The sequence below is a fragment of the Eimeria necatrix genome, genomic scaffold (assembly GCF_000499385.1).
Source record: "Eimeria necatrix Houghton genomic scaffold, Enh_scaff2639, whole genome shotgun sequence".
NCBI lineage: Eukaryota > Apicomplexa > Conoidasida > Eucoccidiorida > Eimeriidae > Eimeria > Eimeria necatrix.
In genome coordinates this window covers 1-796 of record NW_013653197.1, presented here as the reverse complement: position 1 = coordinate 796, position 796 = coordinate 1, and the positions used below count along the sequence as shown (strand labels likewise).

Here is a 796-nt window from a genome sequence, read left to right as displayed (position 1 = left end):
AGCTAGCTGGGCAGCCACCCAGGCAGCTAGCAAGCTACAGGACTAGCCAGCTAGCTAGCTAGCTAGCTAGCTAGCTAGCTAGCTGGACTTCATGCTAGCTAGCTAGCTAGCTAGCTAGCTAGCTAGGCCAGGTGCAGCAAAGCAGTGAATTGGGGCATTTAGATTTTCCAAAGTCATATCAGATTCAGAATTGTAAATAATCTCAAACTTCTTTTCAACTAGAAATAATTTATTCATTCCCTTCTTTGCCAGTTTGCTGCTGCTGCTGCCGCTGCTGCTGCTGCTGCTGCTGCTGCTGCTGCTGCTGCTGCTGCTGCTGCTGCAGAGTGGACTGCGCAGCCGCCGGCGCTGCCGCCGACAGCAGCATTTCATTTTGAGAAGCTGCAAAGAGGAAAACTGCAAATTGGTTTTTGGGATTTGTCTGGAGCTCCTGCGGTGAGAATTTAATTAATTAATTTAATTAATTAATTTAATTAATTAATTTAATTATTTTATTTTGTTTTATTTTTCGCCGTTTAAAACCCCACAAGCAGCACTTCGCGCGCCCTTGGGGTGTACAGACACCGCCCAGCAGCAGCAGCAGCAGCAGCAGCAGCAGCAGCAGCAGCAGCGGGAGTAGCGAGTCTCACTCTGCTTCAAATATTGCTGCTGCTGCTTGTGCTGCTGCTGCTGCTTGTGCTGCTGCTGCTGCTTGTGCTGCTGCTGCTGCTTGTGCTGCTGCTGCTGCTGCTGCTGCTGCTGCTGCTGCTGCTGCTGCTGCTGCTGCTGCTGCTGCTGCTGCTGCTGCTGCTGCTGC

At 50.8% G+C, this 796-nt stretch overlaps 1 protein-coding gene across 1 annotated transcript; it reads right to left on the bottom strand.

The window, feature by feature from the left end:
* Positions 1–229: 229 nt before the first annotated feature.
* On the bottom strand, positions 230–796 carry ENH_00036030 (hypothetical protein; the record flags this gene model as incomplete). The annotated part of the gene is made up of 2 exons (XM_013580424.1): positions 230–381; positions 630–796. Coding segments are annotated over 2 exons (319 nt in total), but the record flags the coding sequence as incomplete, so codon positions are not given.